The 19,427-nt window shown below is 34.6% G+C and overlaps 2 protein-coding genes across 2 annotated transcripts in view; one reads left to right on the forward strand and one right to left on the reverse strand.

The window, feature by feature from the left end:
* Window positions 1–9,173, reverse strand: part of LOC149804545 (uncharacterized) — a 91,470-nt gene extending 82,297 nt beyond the window's left edge. The window contains exons 1-2 of the mRNA XM_089933073.1: window positions 9,117–9,173; window positions 1,827–1,990 (exon numbers count right to left, since the gene is read on the reverse strand). Coding sequence (XP_089789199.1) covers window positions 1,827–1,871 — 45 coding nt within the window. The 5' untranslated portion in view covers window positions 1,872–1,990; window positions 9,117–9,173. The remainder of the gene's footprint in view (window positions 1–1,826; window positions 1,991–9,116) is intronic.
* A 3,713-nt stretch (window positions 9,174–12,886) lies between these two features.
* The window catches only part of LOC149804547 (uncharacterized), a 31,307-nt gene continuing 24,766 nt past the window's right edge, over window positions 12,887–19,427 (forward strand). Inside the window, exons 1-2 of the mRNA XM_089941387.1 lie at window positions 12,887–13,029; window positions 16,552–16,642. Coding sequence (XP_089797513.1) covers window positions 12,908–13,029; window positions 16,552–16,642 — 213 coding nt within the window. The 5' untranslated portion in view covers window positions 12,887–12,907. The remainder of the gene's footprint in view (window positions 13,030–16,551; window positions 16,643–19,427) is intronic.

The following is a 19,427-nucleotide window of genomic DNA, read 5'->3' on the forward strand; positions in this document are numbered from 1 at the left end:
CTGAAATGTACTAATGCTGAGAACAGTAAACATACTACTCTGTATTAATGGAAACTGAATTTAGGAGGACGTAACTCAAATATATAGGATATCACAAAGTCAGTTTTTTTATGATATTGCCAGTGTGCAGAATCTGATGATGATAAATGGCAATAGTGTGTTTTATGGCACATCAATACATTATGCCAAGGCAAGAAGAAGACCTTACCTTTTGCAAAGACCTTTACAAGGACATGCCATGGCAGCCAACCCTGTCTGATCTCAACACACATCTAACCCCGACTTGTGCATACATGTGGCTGTAGTGTGTGTTGTGGGGAAGGGATCTTGTTTCTAAAATCATAACCTCCTCAAACTGCATCAATGAGTTTTCAAAAAAGAGAGGGATTAATTCTAAAACGAGAGAAGACTGCAATACCAGATGCTCTATAGAAATAAATTCTGAAGGAGTTACACAAAAGCGCATGGGCATTGAGAAGACAAGCAAAGAGCAAGAGACATTATGTATTGGCCTGGCATGAATGTACATATTGCAGGCACAGTATCTAATTGTCAGGAATATAGAAAGGCAAAAAGTTGTCTACACAACCTACTGCACTGTGGGAATTGATTGGAACAGATTTATTTATGTGGAATATTTACAACCATGTCTTGATAGTAGTCTATTGTTCCATATATTTTGAAGTTGCCAAGCTAGAAAATACAAGAGAATAGCACTGAATCACACAGTCAGTTTATGCAAGACATGGAATACCACAAGAAGTAAGTAAACAGACTATCTGTTGGTTGTCAGTGAGTTTTATCCAACGTTTTAGGCTATTTAATGGTGGCTCCATTTAACTCACTTTGTTTTGTACAACATGAATGAGTTTAAAAAACATCCTATTACCAATTTCATGTCTCAGTTAAACTTGGAAGACATTATGATGCTATCTACAAAACAGAAGAACCATGCAATTTTCTCATGCAAAACAAATCTCACCTAGAACAAATCAGGACACGGGAATAAGGTTGAATACCAATATAATCTATCAGCAGATGCAACAGGTACTTGTATTTGCTAGTGAAGAAGAAAAACTACTGACTCCACCGAGTCCTATTCTAAAATTTGTTTAACTTACACAAGGTGATAAACTTGAGCAGTTTGAAATCTGCCCCATCGCTAATTCTATGCTAATTTCATTTATTCTATCAGCACCTTCATTCACTGGTTTAATATCTCTGCATGAAATAAAGAAATTCCAAATTTGTTTCCCATGTGCAATTTAAGGAGAGATGATGACAGGATTTTATCATAAGGGAGACTTCCCCTTTATTAAAGAAGACAAGAAGGGGAGGAAGAAACAGTCATATGTCAATATTTGTCTAAACTTCATTATCTGTCTCTCTTTCATCCTGCTCCACTTTCATAGGGCGACTAAAATAACATGCATTAAGGATGTATTGTTTTGTATTGATTCTGTTTCTTGTATCGATATGTGTATCATTTCAGCAAAAATATTGATGAATCGATATATCGATGACTCATTTCACTCCTATTGCCATGTGGCAGTATGTAGTTCACTGATTGCATGCTGGGGGAAGCGCTATCAAAATGTCTAATTGTTAGCTGATTGATGGATGTGGATGACAGGATGAAAGAAAACAATATCTAGTATGTCAGATTTATAATATATTTTGAATAAATACAAACTGTAATCTGTGTAAAATATGCAATAATTGACAGTTATATGCATGAGAAAGAGAGATAAAAAGAAATGAGAGATACAGACTGGAAACACAACAGATTGTGTTAAATTTTTGTACATTACAGACAGAATTCTTACCAGACCAGGAAAAAAAATACAAAGTAAAATCCCTCCTCCTTTCATTCTTCAATATCCTAGAAAACACTGTATTTAGTGCATACTTATTCTTCAGACAGATGAACTACTTTTTTTCCAACTACTGCCTTATCTTAGTAATGATTCATTCATCGGCACGATATTCCCTGAAATGGAGAAATATATGTTGGTTTTAGTTCTGAAATTAAACATTTAAAACCACAACACGAAATCATCAGAAATCCAAGTCCTCCATGTATTACAATAAGCAAACATTGTTGTACAACAACGTTTTCAGAAATTTTTAAGGACTTCCAAAAGATATCATGGTTATTTTATTTTATTTTCAAATATGAACTTTTTATAAATGTCGCATTTGGTATCACTGCATAAATAAAAGAAGCAAATGACAACACATACATGCCACTACTACTGTAAATTAGACAGTGTTCCATCTGGTAACTTACCTGGGTGATGTGAATTTGATTCATACAATTTTATCCCATTTTATTTCATAACACAATATTTTTAGCAGACACAAATAGCAAATGTTCTGAATTTAGAAAGCAATATATTATTTTAATTTTTAACATTTTGTATTCTGCTAGATAATTCTGAGTGTCTTAAGAAACAAGGAAGAAGTTTTACAAGAAATTCTAGAATGTTTGATTAATTTTTGCCCAAACTTTAAACACTTTTCAAGGAAATCCCTCACATTTTAGAATTTTCAAAGTTGTCCGATCTTTGATGGTGTTGTTTCTCGCTACTCACAGTTTTTTGTCCATCAACGGAATATGGTTATCCATACAAATAACATTCATTTAATCAGATCATCAGACTATTTCTGATGAACTTTTTTCCATTCTGATTGCAACACAAATTAAGAAGACAAGAAGTCTGCACATTCTGATCCATTTTTTATTCTGATTTTGTCAAATTATTATTTAACTATTTTTCTGTAGATTCCCCATCACTCAAACAAATTGTTCAGGAATTCTCATTGCTTTTGCATTATGTATTATTTTTTATCTTTGTGTTGTGAATAATTTTAACAATACTGAAAGGAGTTTTTGTTTGATTTTACAATTGTCATTTCATAATACCTTCCAATAAGTACTGATTTTCATAAATATATTTAATTTCAAAATTAATTGTGTGCTATTGAATTCTGGAGAAAAAAAATAAAGTCTGCAAATATAACTATAGCTGGAAGACGTATGGTGGCATAGCAACTGCCCAAGCAACCCAGGCTCAGTGGGTGCCCTAAATTCTTGTCAAATAACCTTTTTTATAGAGAGGACACCCAGAATGAAGTTTTATTTAGTGTACAGAATTTTGCAAATATTCACATTTTCATTTCATTCCAATTATTGGACTTAAGAATCCATAAAGAAGAAAAAGTCCTGTATCAAAATTAGAGACTCATCAGCCAAAAAAATAAAGAAGAAAAGCCCTGTCTCAAAAAATGAAAAATCATCAGCCATAAGAATAAAGAAGAATATCCTGTCTCAAAAAATGAAAAATCATCAGCCATAAGAATAAAGAAAAATCCTGCCTCAAAATGAGGAATCATCAGCCATAAGCTTAAATAAAAGTCCTATCTCAAAATGAGGACTCGTCAGCCATAAGCATAAAGGAGTCAAGTATTGCCTCAAAATGAGAACTTGTAAGCCATATGCATTAAAATTATCACATTTTTTTTACAAAAGGTTCAAAAATTCTAATCCAACTTGAATAAGCTTATAAAAATTTGGTAATATCTCAAGTGTTCTAAGGAACAAGCTATCTTATAAAAATTTGGTAATATCTCAAGTGTTCTAAGGAACAAGCTATCTCATTAGTGAACAATACACAGTGGCAAACATAATCAGTAATATTTCAGCTCAGTACAGGAACTGATGAAGAAGACTTTCAAAAACTTTTAACACAGCCAGAAAAGTGATATCCATGTCATAAATTCACACATGAGACAACAAATATAATTCTTACTAACATATCAGGCTTTGAAGTAAACATCTTTAATATCCTTTCTCAACGTGAGATTTGTTTAAGATCTATTTTTTTCATTGCAGAAAATCTTCATGCAGCCACAACATTAAACATTATAATTCATTTGCAATATCTTGAAATTACTCTTGTTTTATGTCTGTAGAAACTTTGAGGATTTCTTTAAATTTGAGGAATTATTAAATTAAATAACATTAATTTAATTAAACCAGATTTTCAAACATGTTGATATTTCCATGAGTTACCTGAGCATCTGATAAAACTTTCCAAGAAAACTATGATAGCTGTTATGACACTATGGTCATATACTAAGAAACAGAAAGTAAAACCAACAAATTTGTAAAACATAACACACAATTTAATTCCCTAAGTTATAATTTAAACGAAAATTTAAGAGGAACTGATAGTATTATGAACTAAATACAAAATACTCCTAAAAGTTCTGCACAAGTCCAATTTCACTCAGGACCAAATAGGTATCCAAAGAAGTCTATTGGTAAAAAACATATGTTCATATAGCCATCCATGTAAAGAAGAGTAGCAATAATGATTTTCAAGACATGACATTCCATTCAGAAGTAGCAATAACAAGATTTTCAGCACTATTTTAATTTACAAACATCTGGACATTATAAGAAGTCTTGTGGTGAAAGCCCCACATCAATATGATATTCTGTTCAAGTAGAGTTGTTATAACAAGATTATTAAGGTGGCTGCCATGGTGGCCATATTGGATGTCAGATTGGCATCATTTTTATTTAGGACCAGCTGGAAATCTTGTAGTGAAAATCCCATGCACTTACAACCATCCATTAAATAGGAGTAGCTATAACAAACATCACATCAGCAAGATTTTTATTCAACACCAAGAAGACATCGTAAGAAGTCTTGCAGTGTAAACCCTATGTTGATATGACTATCCTATCAAGAGGAAAAACTAGAACAAGATTTTTAAGATGAATGCAGTGGCAGCCATTTTGGACCTCAGACTGGCACCATTTTCATTTTAGGACCAACTTCATATCTTTTAGTGAATAATTAATGTTGATATGAACATCCATTAATAACAAGATGGCCATCATGGTGGCTATATTAGGCACCATTCTGATTTAGGACCATTCAGGAGGAGTAGTGACACCAAGATTTTCAGGATGGTTGCCATGTGTGCATATACTGGATGCAACTCTATCTTCAGGACAAACTAAACATCACAAAAACATCTTTTATAGTATTTGCACACCTTCCCATTTTTTAGCAACCCCACCTAGTGATTTTAAGACCCCAAAAATCAAGGATATAAAAAATGCAAAAATATTAGCCATTGCATTCATCAATGTATAATTTTCTAACCTGATTGTCCCCAGAGGATCCTGAACACTGTCAAGTTTTTGGTGTTTCAAATGAAACAGGAGTTTCTTTAGTAACACCATTTGCCATATCTGAATGGGTAAGTCTGTTTTCAGCTCTCTTTTAGATTTGAGGCACCTTTGGATAAGTGCGATATACTGTTGTCTTGTGCTTTAATCATCTGTAATCACTGACCTTGTGCATGCTTTAAATAATAAAATAGTCAATTTCCATGTTTAAATTATTAAGTGCACTCCTCTCCATCATGTGTTACATATGTTCATTAAAAACATGTGCATCTGCATGTTGTCTACTACTGAGTTGCAGTTTAAATTGATGTTCTACTGTCTTTTATCTACTGTTGTATTGTTTAATGTTGCACTGTCATTTTAATCTACCATTGGCAATGTAGCGTCTGCATGTGTGCTATTACAATGTAAATATTTACTATCTGTCAGTGTGCCTATTTGTTGAATCATGAAATACTGATGTTATGTTGGTAAAACAACTCGCATAGAGCTAGAGTTTTATGTATTTTCCTCAGACCACAAACGTTTTATAAAATTTCTTGTCTCTTGCAATAGAAGTGATGCACTTCATTGCCTTTGATAATCTCAATAATTACAGGAATTTTGGGGTGAAATCTCTTTGAACACATATTTGTGCATATTTTGTAAAAATATTAACTAGACAGTGCAAATATTGAACTCTGACAAGTATTTTTTTGACTGACATGGACTGTTCTAAAAGCCAGAAAATGATTGTGAACAGCCTGATTGTTTACATCAAGAGCTTCATTTAAAATGCAAATAAGTTGACAGTAACAGCGACCTGCTCAGGAATGAAATGACTGTTTTCTTCATTTTTTATATGTTTTGTTTTTTAAATCACTGGGAGGAGGCATATACAAACATGAGGGTGGAAACAAATCAGACATAACTTCAGGAGGAAACTCACAAGATGGTAAATAGATCTCATGGGGTTGGGGAGTGTTTTCATTCTTAGCTTTTTTTGTGGGTTTTGTTTTGTCTTTGGGTTTTTTTTGTTGGTTTTTTGGAAGCATTACTGGTAGCAGATAGTACTGTAATGCTCTATTCTAATCTAAATGACTGCTATGGTGGCCGTATTGAATGTCAAATCACCTCCATTTTCATTTAAAACCAAAATGACACCATAAGATGTCTTTAAAAGTTTTAGTGAAAATCCCATATTCATATGACCATTCATTCCTCCAGAGTAACAATAACAAGATATTTAAGATGTTTTAGCAGCAAAATTTTCAGTCAGGTCCAACTAGACCATGGCATGAATGCCTGTGTACAGTTCCATTGTATCCTTCGAGCAGCTTAGGGGTAGCTATAACCATAGGGGTTGACATGTATGATTGACACTGACAAGCAATGACATGAGCCCCTATAGCTATAATAACTTATTCTGCAGTAAAAGTCACACGAGTCATGTAACAGCATTTACTGATTGAAATTTAAAGACTAATTTTAGATTTCAAATTTAATCATAATATACTCATAACAAAGTTTATTCAATCATGATTTTTTAGTCATCTACACATTAATTGTCATAACAAAAGTTCTAGATAAAAATTATTGATTGCTTTAGACTTTTACAATGGCAGTTGGGCATTTCTCTGGGTCAAGGAAGTTGATACTGGAATGAACTATTACTAGTACTGGGGGGGGGGGGATCAAGGAATTATCATGTAAACAAGAAGTCACTTGTAGTTTCATTGATCTCCTGTATGGATGTTCAACTGCGAATGGGATAGAGTAATATACAATGACTATTATTCTAAGCTTTTACATATGACACTACTTCAAAATGATAATTTAGCACAATATAAAATTTAAGTAAAATAAATCTGACTTGACAGCTGTGTTTCCATTGTCTTTCATGTGTATGAAGGAATACATCTGTTTGGAAAAAATAAGTATTATGTATGAACTGAAATAAAAGACAAGACATACCATACTGAAGATACGAAGTTACATAATTGCTTAGAACTTATTGGATTTCTGTGCCTTTTTTTTCTGCCAGTGTTTTCCCAGGTTTTCTTTATAATGACATCAATGTCACATCTCTGTTAATGTTTGTAGTACAATTTTGTCTCAGCCGCAAATGTATTCCTTCTTACATTATAGTGCGTGACAAAACCTGTTGAAATGGGATCACCCCGGTTGCTTAACTGTGACTAAAAATGTAAAAGTACTTTTAACTTGTTGTTAAGCATTTCTGGAGGAATTTATTCAATAATCTTCAGTGGAACTTTGATGGACAATGTGCAAAATAAAGTGAATAAATGCCATTTAATGGCATGTGTAATCAAATTCTCCAAAATGACACCTGTAGCTGCAGAAAGTGACTCAGGGCACATACATGAGCTATGTGTCCTGTACCTGTCATAGATCACCATCCAGTGTCTCACCAATTGTATGCTGATGACACCCAAATATATAAATCTAGCCACCCAACTGAAGTTGATGCTACCATCCAAGGAGTAGAGAGGTGCATTTCTAATGTGAAATCATGGATGACATGTAAATAAGCTGCAGATGAATGATGATAAAACTGAGGCAATTCTGATCACAATACAAAGACTTTCTCATTCACATCCTTTACCTCAAACAAATTAAATATCAGCAACACCAACATTAAATTCACACAGTCAGTACAAAACCTAGGTGTTACTCTAGACATTACTGTCACACTGCACCAACATGTCATGAACACATGCAAGGCTGCATATCTCGAGCTGAGATGCATCAGCTCCATTCACAAATATCTTTCAGCTGATGCCACTAGAACACTTGTGTGTTCATTAGTACTTTCAAGACTGGACTATTGTAACTCAATTCTGTCTGGTTCATCTCAATATTTGCTCCAGAAGCTTCAAAATACAGCTGCTCGGATCATACTTAGAAGGTGCCCCAAGTGGTTGAGTGGTCTAAAGTGCCCACCATTCTGGATCACTGCCATCTCACCTCTGTCTGCATGGATTCGAGTCTCAGGCTCGGATATGTATAGCCTATCTTGTGCTGAAAAATGGCATTAAACCCTAGAACAACAACAACAACATACTTAGAGTACCACGATCAGAGCATACCTCCCCACAGCTCTGTACCTACACTGGCTATCCATTTGATACAGAATCAAACACAAAATTTGTTCTGTGTGCTACGTTTCATTGATGGACTCCAGTCCAACATACCTATCGGACCTCACCCATGTGTACACACCAGCAAGACACTTACGCTCCTCTTCTGACAATCGTATATTCATTATTCCCCACTGTGAAAACGAAGTCATATGGACGTTCTAGTCCCTCATGTAAGACATAGCACATTTTGATTTTGTTTAGGTGCTATAAATATCAGCGTCAGGTCTTACAGTTAGGACTAATGGACGTTCTTTTGCATACCAGGCCACAGCAACGTGGAATGAAATGCCCACTGAACTTAGACACAAAGACACAGTGATCCCATTCAAAAGTGCTCTTAAAACTCACTTATTTTGAATGCAAGAACAAACTCAAGGACATAATAATGTTTCCTACCTTAAATATTTTCAGCATGTTTTTATGTTTTCTAATTTCATGGTGTTTGTTTTTTGTAATCATGTCATTACATGTTTTTTATGTTATAGGTGTTGTCTAATGTTGTAAAGCGCTTAGAGCCTCTAAAGATTAGGCGCTATACAAAGTCCTCATTATTTTTTATTATTATTATTACTATATAGGGCTGTAGGCAAACGGACGGATAAATGTTTACTGTTGCATAAGATTGTCTGTATGTGACCAGTAGAGCGAAAAGACAGCGCATCAACCTTTTGATTATCATAATTTTAAAGCCTCTGATGCCATTCACCACCTGAGATTACTCTTAAAATCAGAAAATTAAGCCAAACATAGAAATATATTAAACTTACCAACTGAGATCAGCCAATGACGATGACGTCATACATGTGGTGTACCCAACTTCGACAGGGGAATTCCCAAGACTGGTGTTTCAGGTGAATATTGGTGACAGGTAAAAATCGGAATCGTCAGCGGGTGGAATGCGGACAAGATTTTGTGTTCTACCCGTTGCCAATTCCGCAATTCCATGTTATAACGAACAATGGAAATAAATTACTTTTAATCAGATCGAATGAACAATGCGCGTCGTCACAAACAATTAGAAAACAATAAATTTTAGTAATAATTCATCAAAATAATCGCTCTGATAACTTGAAACGAAGTATACCAAATTGCGCGGAGGACCAAAGCGTCCTAATTAAACCATCATACAAAATTTTTAGAGTCATTCTACATGATGCCATTATCAACTACAATCAGGTAGTTCTTTCTGAACAAAAAAATTCGCGGATGATCAAATCGTGTTGCAACTCGCTGTTTCATTTGGAATAGCGGAGAACTCGCCCCATGCAGAACTCGCCCTGGGAGAAGTCGCCCCATGGTGGTCGGAGAAGTCGACCCACTTCGCCTGGAGAAGTCGCCCCAAGGAACATATATAGTAATTATGAGACGTCGCCACATGGTTGTTAAGGCTTTGTTTATTGTTGTTCTTCTTCAACGTAATGACTTGTTAAATCTATAAAATTTGCAATTTTTCAACTTTTTCATTTGATCAACTCCGCGTCTGTACTTAACACACACAAAAAAAGTGTTATCTGTTCCTTTTGCTCTGCTCTTCAAATCATTAGATGCATTTTATTTGGAAAAATAGAGTGGGTGTAAGCATGATGTGATATCTGCAGTTTTATATATGAAAGGGTTCCAACCTAATAACCAAAGTCATCCTGAGAAGTCTTTATGGCATGGACCTTTATAACCCGAAATCAACTGAATTGGCGATGACCGTCAATAAGCCAAAGGGTTATACTATCGTCTCTCTAACTGAACAATTTAATCTGATTGTTCATTGAGATTTGCTAACCACTGATGAATGATACTTGAACTCGATAAAAAGCATCATTGACGCTTACTCAGGAAATGCGGTTGCTACTGAGTTCAGCATCATGGCTAATGCACAGAATTCAATCAGTATCTGAAAGCTCACTTGTACTACGCCCATCATTTAGTTTATTATTGTTTCGGTCAGCGTTCGTAATTTTATTATTTCTCAATAAAACAAACTATTTATAGTTGAACGAGAAGTTTAAAAAATATTTCATTACTAAATTGCCGATGCAAAATAAACAAAAGTACGTTATTTTTTTACATATAAAAACACCATGATCTAGCGGGATTTTGTTACCTTAAATGCAAATTTGAACTGCTCGACGTACTTGGGACATAATGAGAAGATCGTCTTTAAAAACATATTTAAATGTCACATTTAAATCCTGGACTAAACTGAATAATATTTCACATGGTCCGAATCAGCTTGGAAGTTTGGAGAATCAGCCAAGAATCTGGGCCGATTCAGTCAGTAATTTGTACGGATTCAGCCTGCTCCGAGTTTGAAAGCAATTACTACATTAATGAATAATGTTAGTATATTATATTTATCAATCACGAAAGTTAATAGTTATGTTTGTAGGGGCCCCGAGTGGCCGAGTGGTCTAAAGCGCTCTCCGTTACGGATCACTGTCATCTCACCTCTGTCTGCGCCGGTTCGAGTCTCAGATTGAGCCAGTGTGGGTGTAGCTTCTAGTGGGTCGGTGGTTCTTTCAAGGGTTTTCCCTGGTTCTTCCTCCACCATTAATACAGGCCGCCATGTATCGCCTATCGTGTGCTGAGAAATGGCGTTAAACTCCACAACCAACCAACCAACCAACCAGTTATATTTGTTTTTAAAAAAATTCTCGTGGTGATCCGTAATGTGTTGTTATAAGAAATTTAACACTTTTATATAAACACACAGACTTTCAATTATAAGTGATCTATATTATATTATCAACATCACTCAAACAAGATGAATGTGGAATGGGAAGGAAGGGTTTATTTAAGAGTTTAACGTTTTGGTTTTATCTGAGTTTATCGTTGTATAAACTGTCAGTTGCCGACTCACACAGCAAATAACGCACCAAGTAGTTCTCCTTACACTTCATACAGGTGGCGCTCTACAGTTTCGTATTTTGCAGGGTTGGAATTTTAAAGAAAAAGAATTTCCCCGGCTTTCCTCACTGGTTATACTGGCTATTTAAAAAAGACCTTGTATATCTTAGGTATAATTCAAAGAACCTTTAATTCCCTTTATTTTGGTATATGATTGATGGGTGTAATATGGGTTATAGAGTATACAGCTTGGCCTTACTCTAGATGTGCATCTTTCAAAAATGTGCTAGTTCCACTTGGTCATTTTCACTTCCTAAACTTCAGAGGTCAATTGTATAAAAAAGAGCCGATAACATCTTTTACATTTTGTATATTTGGAAATTCACTCATTGCACTTTCAGAAGCTGTATTGTCTAGTCTGGCAAAATTCATTTTCCCTATTTTAATAGCTGAATTTATAATATATTATTTAATTGTATGTAAATTTATATTAAAGTGTATACTGTGCAGGAGCAAAGATAAAAGAAGCATATTATTATTTAAAATAGTTTAATTTTTAATAGTGAGACACACACACACACACACACACAAAATTTGTGGTTAAATACCATGCAAAAAAGCACGATTTCTATGCTGAAACAACACACGGGTACATTTATATGCATTACTATTTGAGAGAGAAACTCTGTGTGTGTGTGTGTGTGATTTTGGATTTTTAACGTAACTTTGAAAAAATATATCAGTTATACCGTTACAATGTCAGCAGTCTGGTAGTTTATAGTGATGTCTAGCTCTGGGGCATCATTCCACAGACAAGTGGCATCATGTCCCACCCAGTTACATTATCCTGACACGGGGCTCGGAGTGGCCGAGGGGTCTAAAGCGCCCTCCGTTACGGATCACTGCCATCTCACCACTGTCTGCGTGGGTTCGAGTCTCGGATTCGGCTAATGTGGGTATGTGAAAAAGCTTGCCAGTAGCTTCTCGAGGGTCGGTGGTTCTTTCCGGGCATTTCTCGGGTTCTTCCTCCATCATTAATACTGGCCGCCATGTATAGCCTATCGTGTGCTGAAAAATGGCGTTAAACCCTATAACAACACCAACAACATTATCCTGACACCAGGCTCACCAGTCCTAACACTAACGTCTTAATGATAAGCGCCTAGCGATGCAGCTGCTAGTACCATTTTTGAAAGTCGGACATATCGGCCTGATATATGAAAAGTTTAAAAATATTTCCCCCGGTATATTAAAAAATATCTTTATTATTTTTTTCATTGTAAACAATAAATTATTATTTTAGGTTGAAACAGTTAAATGCGATAGTGTGTAGCTATTGTGTTCTGAATTTGGCGAGAATTTTGCTAATAAGCATCATATAGAAATGTAAAAGCTTAAAATCAACCTTTTGCGTTCTTTTACAATGTTTGCGAGAACAGTAATACATTTTTTAAAATCAGGTACGTGTATTCCATTGCTTTTCTTATAGTATTTCATGTGGTCCAAATCAGCCTGGTCTTTGGGCCGAAACAGCCCATAATTTGAGTCAAATCAGTCGTGGTCCGAATCAGTCATGGTCTAAATCAGTCATGGTCCGAAATCAGCCAGCATTCGTTACCAGCTTAAATGCTCTCCACCTTGTGTTCCGCTACATGAAGGGGAACGCAAAGAACACGTGAGATAGAGAACCAGACTATCGAAAGACGAGGGCCTCCGAATGTTATTTTGGCGATCGGGGAACTTTGAAATGAAACTCAAAGAAATATACAATATTCATTGCATCGTCAGTTTTACTACAAAATATAAATTTAATGTTTTATTGGTTGGGTCTGCTTTTAGGTGAATTTATATATATATATATTAACAATGAGTTACAAGGGTATCGATCTTTAGTGCACCCATTACCGGGGTTAACCAGTTTGCGGGGGTGGGTGGTTGCATTACGAAGAAAAACATAGCTATGTAACTAAAGCGAAATTACTTGTGATGCAGCAGTCGATTAACAAGTCGCATAAAACTTGGCTTATATTCATGGTGGAGCTAGTTTATCTTTTAAGAAAAAGCATGGAGTAAAAGGAATTTAGTACAATACCTAAAGAGCAAGAAATGACATTTTGTATAAATTTTTAAACTTTATGTGAAGTAATTATCCCAGAATAAATTATTATGCACAGTTTGTAGAAATCTTGACTCCTACTTTTTATCATGATGCACAGATGAAGCAATAAATCACACAACTTTAAACAATTTACTTGAAAATTCAGACTGGCATGATCTCCCATCTGACACCTGTCTAAATTGCAAAATTAAAATTAGAAATTAAATATTTGAGAGCATGACTCCGAATTGCTGAATCAAAATGGTAGATCAATCTTGTTTAAAATATGAATGAAAATTTGGTCTCACAGAAAAGGATAAATAATGTCATTGGAATGCTAATGGAGCTAAGTTCGAAGAAACATGCATTAGTTCAATCTGCAAGCAATATGTTCACATTGAACATCAGACATGAAACTCTAAAACTCTGGTGGTTAGCCCTGGACCCTTGGTGCACAATATGTTTGACTAAGAGTTGAATATCCCAAAAAATTTTGTGCAACAATATGACGTATTTCTGAACATACTTTGATATGTACAACAGTATACTAAAATTATATTAGGGACCAACAGTATAATGTTCTGGGTCAGAGACCTAGGACTGTTGATGAAAACTTTGATCTCTCAATAGCTTGAAAAATATCTTGCTCTGATTTATAGCAAAATAACACCACATATCCATTATATTGTTTGAGAAAATGTCCATACTATGTTGTGTGTCAGACTCAGATTTGGTATTCAGAGAACAATCACAGGCCTGACACACAGCCTTACTTGACTCAATTGATGACTGAGAATAGTTTCAGATGAATCACTGTCATCCATAACACAAGCGAGCATGCCATCATAAAATTGCTGTACCATCACGTTGAATTTATTTGGGCAACAGAATTCTGCTATGGTCTTCCAAAGACCTCCATGGCTGACTGTGTCATTGTTTTCCCTGTTGATGAATGTGTTTTAGAGGCTTGAGTTCTTTTCCTGGCATTTCTCCTGGAGTTGAGCTTACACTGCAGCTGTCACTTTGTAAAAGATGTGCTGACATTGGAGAACCTGCTGATAAAATTTGGAAGTGTTGACACTGAAGTCTACAATTTATTAGCTACACTGTTGATATAATAGTAGTGAAACTTTGAGTGGGATACCAACACCCCAATAAAATGTTTATTAGATAGGATCAGTAAATGTAAAACATGCTCAACAAAAGAGAGAATATTTAGTGGACATGAGAAATTATGTGAACAGAAAACACCTGCTCTCCTGAAAATCTTGGATTTGCATTCTTACAAATTAATGTACATTGCACATTGACATACACTTTTAAATAGCTAAAAAGATGATGTTTTTCTTTTTGAAATATTAACAAAACTTGGATTTCCCTGACTGTTTTTCACAATTTCCCATTTGATTACCATATGACATGTGCCAAACTTGTCATTAAAGGATCATAAATATAATTTTGTTTTGTAATATTCAAAATTGTGACAAATACAACTATTTTGGTTTTAAATATTTTTAAAATTACGGTGTTATGTAACATGAATTTTTAATATAAAAAAATTCTTTCCTCGGTATTTCTATAATTACTTACTCAAATACTGGTAAGTGATGAATTACAGTGATATGTAGCACCATAAAATGTACAATCAGAAAAATGGGATTGTATAAATAAAAATAATATCTTGAGAAGAGCCCAAAAGTATAGAAAAAGAAATCAGAGTTGCTGTCGAAGCATTAAATTCATCATGTTGAGAAAGACTTAAGTTGTATTAAAACCTGACACATAAATGAGAACTTGAAAACAGACTGGCATACATGGAGGTGGAACTTAATTTTGGCAGCCGGGAGAATGTTGTCTTTCAACAAGTTGTTAAATGAAAACACATCTTATGGTCAAAATCCATTAGCTGGAATCTACATTCCAAAACCTTTAAACCTGTTGAGGTCAAAATCCATTAGCAGGAACTTGCTGCATATAGTCCAGAATTATGTTGTAAAAGAAATAGCTGCATTGGAAATGAACTTGTAAAAGAAATAGCTGCATTGGAAATAAACTTGTAAAAGAAACAGTTACATTGGACATGACTTTGTAAAAGAAATAGGTACACTGGACATGAACTCATAAAAGAAACAACTACATTGGATGTGAACTAGATTCACTATCATTACTTTACATGATTTCACATGAGAATGGAAGCAGTATAAAAAAGCAGCACAGATATAAACAGAAACAGTTATTACAGAATTAGTTTAAAGCTGGAATCAAACCCAAAACCTCCAGAAACATTTGATTGAATTTTTAAACATTAACATTCTGCAGATGGAAATTGGAACCTCCCTTAAGTAATTGGCCAAATTCTGTCACTTGAACGAAATGTGACTTCAGGTACAATATACCAGGAGCTGACCTAGCTATCTCCATGCTATATATATCTAAGCAATTAAAGAATTCGAGATGATCTTATATATAAACACCCACATTTGTCTTTCTTGTGTCCTGGCTGCCAAACAAAAGATCGTGAGTTTGAAATATGTGGTGGTATCCCAAATATTTGTTTAGTTCTTTTGTATTCATTTGTTTAAACTTTCTTTTAAATTCACTCATCCCAGTTTTTTGTGACTTTTTGGTCCTGTCCTAGGATGGGCAGTTAAGCTAGTTTTACTGTATTAAATGGTCAGCATGTAACAAAATTCCTTATGAAGACATCCTAAATCTCTGTGGTGTTCCAGATGACATTAACAAAATTAAAATACAAATAGAATTTCATTAGCTATCAAAGATTTAAATAAAAAACCAAAATTGAAAAAAATAATAAGATACGTTCTTGACCTCATAGCAAAGAATTGTTCAGATGTGGAAAGTAAGTTTTTATCTGTTAGTGAAACTTTTGAATAAAATCTTAGAACTGGGAACTTTTCCTGATCTTTGGAATAGAGTGAAACCTGCCATAACAGACACCTTTATTTGGGGGTCATCTGGTCTTAATGACCATTCAGATTGCTATAAAAGTTGCCTGTTACACGGCAAGCAGCTTTTTGTATTCAACAGGCAGGTAATCCCAATACAGATCGTTATTTCCTACCACTTAAAGCAGTTCACTTGCCTGAATACATTAGCTGGAAATGAAGCCTTGGGTTTCCCTAGAAAAGTATTGTTTAGATAAAGACCTGTCATAACAAGTTGTTGTGTAAACCTGTCTTTTTTCAATTACTGAGGCAAAAGGATGTAAATCTTTAAAAGCATATGCTATGTTTTCTTTACAGTCAGTCTGGTTTGAATCTTCTGCTTGGTGGTGAAGATGGCATTGTTCGACTATATGAATTTGTGCAGAAGTCAGATTTTACACAGCCAAAGGTAATCCATTTGGATTCAAGATTTCAGTGTTCTTTAATTTTAGAACTTGGTACTGTGAAAGAGTTTGCACTGTCTTATACAGTGATATTTCTGAACATATTGTGCTACATACCACAGTATCCTGCAATTTTATTAGGAACCAAGAATTTAATTTTCTGGGGCATGGGCTGGGAAATTGTTGATTTCTGGCTAACAAATAACTGCCAGAATATCTTGCCATTATTCATAGCAAAATAACACCATATTATATCTATTATATTATTTGAAACAAATTAATTATCTTCACATAAAACAAAATAGCTCAACTTGATAGAAAATTGCAAACCCCCAACCAATGGTCAGTGCCTTATAGCAGGTGAATTTGCTATATGGATGTCAACAGTGGTTTAAGTTATCATCTACAAATGGTAACTAGAGTAGGATGATGAAACTTACACTTTAGCTGACATTGGAAAGCTTGCTAATAGAATATACAGTGTTCACAATGAAAATAGACAGTGTTCACAATGAAAATATACAGTGTTCACAATGAAAATATACAGTGTTCACAATGAAGCTTACATTTTACTCGCTGCATTATTGATATAATCAACAGGATCTTTGAGTGGGATGCTAACATGGCTCAAAATATTTAACACAAAGGGTTCTTAAACATAAACTGATTTTAGAAATAAGAAAATATTTAGTGGCCTAGAGAAATTCTATAAAATTCAATCAGAAACCAATTGCTATCCAAAATTCTTAGCATGATTCTTGGTATTATAATGGAATAAAATACTTATATTCTGAGCATACATTTGTAAATAAATAAAAACTATATCATTTTTTTTCTTCTGCATTTTTTTTGGGCCAGAAGTTGGATTTGGATCAAATACCTCTCACAACATCCCATTTGGCTGTCATGTTGGCATATGTGGTACATGCCTAGTATTTGATTAAAGGTTCATAAATATAATTATGTTTTTAATAAGTGGAATTGATTGGTGACATATACCGTATATACTCGCATATAAGCCTGTTCGCATATAAGCCTGTTCGTGTATAAGCCGACCCCCAAACTGAACAGGTATGAACACTGAAAAGTGCATGACTCGTGTATAAGCCGACTTACAACTCTGAGGCATCTCAAGATGCATGAGGTAAGTTCTAAATGCATTTATTTAGGCAAACTTGTATTTAAAAAAATTACATATATAATTATCTTGAGTTTGGCGTGCATGATTAATAAAACAAAATGGTATAAACTTGTTTGAAAAGTAATTTATTTAATTTTCTGTTTTCTTATAAAGTTATGGAAATAATGCTTAAAAGATTATGCCAGTGCCATGAAAGCTGAGTTGTAGTTTGCTTTGATATAAGCGACCTTACACCATACCAGTCAACTTTCATGCCAGGAGGAAAACACAAACTCCCAATTTTTTGGGTCGCTCCACGCCTACCTCCTGATTTCATCATATCTTCCGATTTTTGTAGAGAACAACTGATTATTACATTATGTCTTTGATTTTTATTTCTTCTAAACAAGAAAAGTCCTACATGGTCTGTTGTATCACCTGTGAATTATTGTTGTGACAAAATAAATATTTTAGTATAAAGCATTTGCTTCTTCACTAAATAGAATATTAAATTTAAACATTATTCACGTAAATTAATGATTATTTTTACCTCTACTATCCCTTTACCTCATAGAAGCGTCTTTGGACGCCTCTACTCCATTCGCATGGAAGCGCCTTTTGACGCCTCTACAAGATTCGCATGGAAGCGCCTTTTGACGCCTGCTGTAGACATAAGCTATTTTGAGCTAGTTTTCGTAGCGCCACCTTCGGGGAAAACCCCCCTATTAGATACTACATTCATTTCTGCAAATGACAAGTACGTCAGATCACGTGGTCGCTATTCATGCACTGGTCGATATCTGCTATTTAAAGTAACTGGGTTGTAATCTCCACTCTCCAAAATGGCAGCCGCAGATTTCATTCAGTACGTAAGAAGTTTTCACGATTAGAATAACAACCACTAAAGATTCAATAAATTAGGTAAAGTCTCTGATATTGATGTAGGCAGCAATTAGTTTTTATAAATTATCAAATTCAGATGACTTAGTGATATAGACGCACACGAAAACCTTGTAAATTTCGAGTATCGGAAATGGCAGCTACGGTTGGTCATGCGGCCTCACTGACATGAAGGTGAACGAGTTCTCTCAAGATTTTGAAGCACATAAAAAAATTCTTCTGTGAAAAATAATTACACAGCTATAACAATCGGACTTTACTCTTAAATTTTTCCACATGTAATATATGTGTACCAAAAATGTAAAATGGTTAAAATTGAAGTTAAACGTAACATACACTACATTGCTTAATAGTTCACAGGCAGGATTTCATTCAGTACTTATGAAGTTTTCACGATTAGAATCACAACCACGAAAGATTCAGTAACTTAGGTAAAGTCTCTGATATTTATGTAAGCAGCAATTAGTTTTTATTGATTATCAAATTCAGATGATGTGGACGCAGACGAAAAACATGTAAGTTTCGAGTATGGGAAATGGCAGCTACGGTCGGTCACGCGGCCTCACTGACATGACGGTGAACGAGTTCTCTCTCGATTTTAAAGCACATAAAATATTCTTCTGCGAAAAATAATTACACAGCTATAACAATCGGACTTTACTCTTAAATTTGCCCACATATAATGTATGTGTACCAAAAAGGTAAAATGGTTAAAATTGATGTTAAACGTAACACCACTACATTGCTTAACAATTCACAGGCATGCCTAT

The sequence above is a fragment of the Sinohyriopsis cumingii genome, chromosome 2 (assembly GCF_028554795.1).
Source record: "Sinohyriopsis cumingii isolate HCF-2022 chromosome 2, ASM2855479v2, whole genome shotgun sequence".
Lineage (NCBI taxonomy): Eukaryota > Metazoa > Mollusca > Bivalvia > Unionida > Unionidae > Sinohyriopsis > Sinohyriopsis cumingii.